At 35.4% G+C, this 6,387-nt stretch overlaps 1 protein-coding gene across 2 annotated transcripts in view; it reads right to left on the minus strand.

The window, feature by feature from the left end:
• Positions 1-5,179, minus strand: part of LOC127843146 (protein RRP5 homolog) — a 124,450-nt gene extending 119,271 nt beyond the window's left edge. For both annotated transcript variants that reach the window (XM_052372989.1, XM_052372988.1), the window contains exons 1-3: positions 5,068-5,179; positions 1,956-2,072; positions 868-1,017 (exon numbers count right to left, since the gene is read on the minus strand). In XM_052372989.1, the coding sequence (XP_052228949.1) occupies positions 868-1,017; positions 1,956-2,072 (267 nt within the window). In that variant the 5' untranslated portion in view covers positions 5,068-5,179. The remainder of the gene's footprint in view (positions 1-867; positions 1,018-1,955; positions 2,073-5,067) is intronic.
• Positions 5,180-6,387: the final 1,208 nt, after the last annotated feature.

Here is a 6,387-nt window from a genome sequence, read left to right on the forward strand (position 1 = left end):
AATCATAAAGCATTACAAACGCAAAATATTGAATCATTTGGAGAGTTGTGCTATTATCATTATATTTTGTGACAACATGAGTACTAGACTTTTACTCCAAGGGTCAGTGTTTGAGCCCAGGTGATGATTACTTTTTGTCATTCATTGATTTTATTCTGGTTTTTTTACTGGAGCTATTTAGTTCAATATTCACTTTTATCGAAGTAAAAGCATTCAATGACAAACTTCAATACATGCCAAAATCTGTGAAAAGATCCCTTTAATAGCGGACAGGGTAGCCCCTGACCAGACTGCGCTTTTGCAAGTCGGAAAGAGGAGTTGAAATACACAATTTTGAGACTAAATATGCTATAGTAGAAAAACATAAGAGCCATAATTACGTTTAAACTCATTGCAGCCTAATTTCACTATTTTCGATCATTTACCAGTACACATTTAGGTTATTCAGCTATATAAGTTTGAGTTGGATCCAGCCATTATTGAAAGAGGAGATGGGGACACGAGGTTCATGTGACAATATGTTATATAGAGGAATTTATACACCAATGGCCATGATTCTTCCTAAAAATCATCACAGCCCATACTATTTTCTTTGAGATCATCCGCACATTTAGGTCATTCAACTGTGAAAGTTTATACATTATCAAACCAGTAGTAAGAGTTTGAAACACAAGCTTTGGGACAAATGTTCGGACGTAACAGAAGTACAGGTGGACTAGTGCAATCCTTACTCCCTCACACTTTGTGGGCCAGGGCAAAAAAGTAGGAGTCGTCCTTACATAGAATTTCAAGGTTCACTGTATGGAGGTATGAAAGTTTCCTTTTAATAGTTATTTTTAGTTTGTTAAAAAATTAATGTGTTCATACCTTTTTGTTCAGAATCTGTGGAGTCAAAATGTTGATTTTTCCTACAACATCAGAATCTTTCGTTTGCTTTTGAGTCTTCTTTGAGACATCTTTTGTAATCTCTTTCCTGCCCTTTTTTCTTTTCTTCTTGTCCTTAGATTCTTCTACTTCCTGTAAATAATCACAATTAACAACACTATATTATTATTTATATAAACTACATCAAATGTATTAAAAGATGTTAATAGTAAAATATCACGCACAGAACATTTATCTTTATGAACTGTCTAACTGTTCTTATAGCAAAATCCCTGCTTAAATTTAATAATAAAAACAACTTCTTTCACTTTTATGTACACGCTGTATTTTTCATTAGCTAAATGTGAACACAATGCTATCACAAACTACAACAAGAGCACCTCATAACGGGTGCCACGCTCGGCTACAGGTGCAGTTTTGAATAAATGAAAGCTTGTCAGATTATTTTTTTTAAGGTCACAGTGACCTTGACCTTTGAACTAGTGACCCAAAAATGGGTGTGGCGTGTAGAACTCATCAAGGCGCATCTACACATAAAGTTTCAAAGTTGTAGTTGAAAGCAATTTGATTTTAGAGCCAATGTTCAAAACCTTAACAAAATGTTAAGGTTTTAGCACAACGTGGACGTCGGACGACACAACGAGCTGGCTATGACAATACCTCGGGTTTTCTCCGAAAACGCCGAGCTAAAAATTAAATCTTAAGTAAAACTTCATTAATATGCCAGCATATAGCAGTCTGTGGTGGCCCTAAAAATGTTAACAATACAAGTAAGTTTGTACTTTTCTGTTGTAGTTCTACGAATTGAACAGAATTTGTCTTCAGTTAATTGGTGTATGTTCTGTTCAGAAAAATTACACATTATTTGTGCATAAAATCTGCAATCTATGTTAATGCAAATTTGGCGCAAATTTCACAGTTCATACACCAATTAAATACAAGAAAAGGCTTGTCGATCCTTAAATAAACACGTGTGAAAAAATGAAATAATAACAATTATATTCTGTTATTCATCAGTATAGAACAGAAGAGAGCCCTGACAAGTCATTTTGACAAGTACCAATACTTACCCCAAACAAATTTTTCTCCACTACGCGACCCTGCTTCTTGTCCTGTTTATCTTTCTTTACTTTTGGTTCAGTGGTCTGTTCTCTCACACCTCCACGTGGGAAACTCTCTTCATCCATCTGTATGAAGCAAATCGATTATCATGTTTCTAAAATTTTAACAGCGTCACAATATGTTTTTTGAACCCTTTACCACTTAGATACGTATTTTAATGCATTTGTAGTCCCTCAGAAAGTTAAATTTAATTAAAAACTTTTCTTACAAGATGTTTTATGCTGGTTGCATAAGCCATTTCTACTTTGATTCTGAGTGGGAAAGGGTTAACAGGCTGGTAGTCCAACAAATGCGATGTTTTAAGTAAATTTGGTGCTACATTTGCAAGTGCAGTTTTGCAGGCAAATTTCATTATCCTGAGCGTTTCTCTTGATTTATGTAGTAAACCCCAAATCTTTTATTTGGCAAATTTGAAATTAATCTGAATTTTTGTATAAAAACAAAACATATTGCAGGACCTAAACTGACAGATGTGATGAAAATTATATGCTCTGTTCTAAATCCCAATTTATTCTACTACATATATGTACAGACTACCATTATTTGCCTTGTTTACAACTTCAGACAACAGGATGATCTATCTATATTGCTAAATGTATTGATTATTAGAACAAACCAACTAATTAAAATGAAAGAAGGTGGGTGGTGGTAAAGAATTTGCTATTTTTTTAAGCCTGTTTGATACAAAAAAAGTCCTGGACATCAATGGGCGTGTCTTTTGTGGAAAAATGCTCAAAACCAAAACTTGACAAATATGATATCAAACCGAAAGCAAATTTTCAATGACAATCTATCTTACAGATGTACTAATGATAGTAAATGTAGCTCGATTTGTTGATTAGACAGGAGATCTATGTTGACAAGTATTCCAGAGGTAGTCCATCTATAAATTTTTCCATCCCAGGGCTTTTCATTAGAAAATAGGGAAGAGGCCATAGCCTTTCAAATTGGGAATTTCATGCGCAAAAACTGCTCATTTTGGGGTGGCCATGTTTTTAAAAGTTTTTGAAACAGGGTCTTTTTCATTGAGCAGATGTATTAAAAGACACATTGTTGTGCATTCTTAATCATATTAAAGCTCATTGCTTTCAATTAAGGAGATGCCCAATATGTCTAAGTAAAAAAAAAATTTTTTTTTCTTTTTAAAATTTGGAAAATTCCTCTATTAATTTTGGGAAAAAATGACCTTATTTTCAATTGGGAAGGGGCCAAAAAAGGGGCTGAATTTCGGCCCCTGTTATATAAGGGTGAAATGCCCTGCATCCATAATAATTGCTTATTGCAAAAACTTGCACAGTTAACATGTTTGAAACTTGAATTTATATAATCAATCTGTGAGCACTCCATATCACATTATTTGTTTTAATTAGCACATTAAGGGTATATTAATAATGATTTATTTGTATTTATTGCAAAAAAAGAGCTTATGTTGCTCATATTACAAATTTAAGCGCAGGATGGATTCCATACATAAAATAACATAAACTAGAAATGGCGAGGCAGAGGCCAACGCGTATCCCCAAGCCGCATGTTTGACCCAGGGGCGCCCCAGGTTTGGTAATTGGGCCATGCATAGTTGAGATTGACCGTATTGTCATAAGAGATGATCAGTATCTATTTGAAGTAAATCGGTGTATAAATGAAGAATTTTAATGTAAAATAATATAAAAAATGAGTAAAAATCTCTGACCCGGCCCCACCCCAACCCCCATAACTTTTTACCAAGGGGTCAGATCAAAATTCCAAATAGTGTAGGGTCACACATATGCTCATAGCTACCATGTGTGTAAGTTTCAATGTCCTAGTGCTAATAGTGTAGGAGGAGATAGTGGCCAGGACAGACGGACAGAAGGTTATAACCACAATATCCCCACGCTTTTCAAAAAGTGTGGGGATAAAAAGTCTTTATTAATTGCAACTCCCAGCCACCCCAAGGGCCAGTAGCTGGGAGTTTGATTATTGTAAGGCCAAAAAGAAAAATAGTTGTGTTTCAGGTCACCTCCTGAAAAAAAGTAGGGTCGGTAGGTAGGAAAAACTTATTATTATTTAAAATTCTTTTTATTTTTCATGTTTTCCATAAATCAGTGTTAAGTGTTGAGCACTGTTCTAATATCTAAATATAGCAGTTTGGATCAGTTAGTATTACAATTGATCCTCGCTGTTCGTCAGAAATAAAATGATTGTTTTTGTTTATCTCTAAATTACGTGTTGCTACAAATAAGTTGACAGGAGCAGGCCCATCCCGAAGGAAGGCTCATTGTAAGCTCGACTGTCCAACAGACAAAAAAACTCACCTTTTCTTCAGCAGCAAAACCACGAACTTCCAGTTTCGATTGCTTCGACTGTGCTGGGTGGTATCTGTGCCATACATTCTTTAAAGTCATGGAGTTTGAATAAGAATTCAAAGACTTTGTTCCGGCATGATAAAAACATTTGTTCAAATTGACGGACAAAATGGACGACGCCATGTTTACAATCAAACGGAACGCCGGATATCGATTTTGCGGGAAAAACAGGCTGGTCCCCTGATTGCACAATGTGTATAATATAAAGCGTTCGCGGCGACGGGATGTTATTTTGCAGGTCACAATACAATAATTCTGGTAATCGCCGAATGCGACCGGACGGAGATGGAAAAAAATCGCCGAACTCGGAACTCGACGGGGAAAAATTAACAAAAAAGGCAAATATTGGATAATAAGTTTTTGGGTCGGCCCCAAAAAGATAGGGTCGGTCGGGTGACCGGAAACACAACTATTTTTCTTTTTGGCCTAACTACCTATGAAGCTTCACTTCAGTCTTCAGTGAGCTTTGTGAAGGCAATGATAATGGCGACAGATTTACTTGAACGCTTTTTTACAATGATATTTAATTTGTTGAACAACTATTCTCCTGTGAATAAGTTACAAATGAATACATACTGCAACTTTTCACCACGAACACACAAAAGACGAAAAGTATCACAAGCAAAAAAAAATATAAAAAATAAAGAAAGAAAGAAATCATAACTCCGAGTCTACATGAAAAATACCATAATTAGCCTTGTGAAGATGTTTTTACCTTTATTTGCAATGAGAGATAATACCGTGCTGCATAAACGACACTTATAATCAAATAATTATTTCTCACGCTGGGATATGGGCGCAGACATATTGCTCAATAATAATGTTAGTCGTGAGGATAGCAATGTTTATTTTTTTGTGGTTACAATAAACTATGTAGCTTAAAAAGATTCATCTTTGATTGCTCTTAAAAAACTAACTAACATCTCGTTGCAAACAACGCTGGTTCATTTTATCAACCAATAGTAGTTGAGATCCCCTATTGAAGCCCGATACAGTGTGTTGAAAGTTATTAGGTACCTTCGCACTAGACACGTTTTCGCCATAGATCCGTTAAACTGTGTACTAACACTATCGAATATAGAGCAAACATTTACATTGGACCTTATAGATGTATGATTATTATGATTGTTAAAGCCTATTGTGTTACATACCGCGTTTTTGTTTAAAACTCAAATATACTTATGTGGATCTAAATATGTGTTGTTTTCACACACTAATACTAATGTCTTACTAATGTCTTACAATTTGAAGTTTAACACATTTTACTAAAATAGCCGTTAGAGCGTATCTTGGGCTTATTGTTTGGGACACACATGCATCTACAAAAAGACGTGGACAAACTTGAATAATCCCAACAGGCAGCAAGATTCATCACCGCTGATTACAGCAACAAAACAACAGGCTACGTCACAAGAATGCTAAAAGGTATAAATATCACACTACTCCAGGAAAGATGGAAGGCGAACAGGTTGATTTTCTTCTATAATAGGTGATTGAAGTGGTGAAAGCCCTTCCAAGCAAAGACTTCCTATATCTAGTCTGTCAATCCACGTTAAGTTATCCCAATACTTGATTATAAGGCCCATAATTTCGTTGAAAGATACTCCACTCATAATTCAAAGTGATAATACGGTGTACAACTTTACAGCACAAATACTCATTTTCCCAAGGACGATAATCGAGTCTAATAACTTTGAAGATAGCGAAGTGGGCGCGCAAACAGTTGACAGCTTCAGATCAACTGTCCTGCAGTGGGATTAAAGTTTACACACACACCCTCTCGCGACGCTGAAAGACCTTACGACATAACTATCCAGATCCGTATGACGAATCGAAGTCAAACATTGATATGAAAAGTTAATTTAAATAAAGAAACGTGATTTTTATAATGAGTGTGTGTGCGTAGGGGGGGGGTGGGGGGGGGTTAAGAACGTGACTGTGATTTATCTTTTTTGAATATATATTTTTTTAGTTTTAACTCATATTTAAAGGAACATAAATACTCAAAATCAACGAATATTTCGTAACATTTCGT

Source organism: Dreissena polymorpha, chromosome 8, assembly GCF_020536995.1.
Source record: "Dreissena polymorpha isolate Duluth1 chromosome 8, UMN_Dpol_1.0, whole genome shotgun sequence".
Classification (NCBI taxonomy): domain Eukaryota; kingdom Metazoa; phylum Mollusca; class Bivalvia; order Myida; family Dreissenidae; genus Dreissena; species Dreissena polymorpha.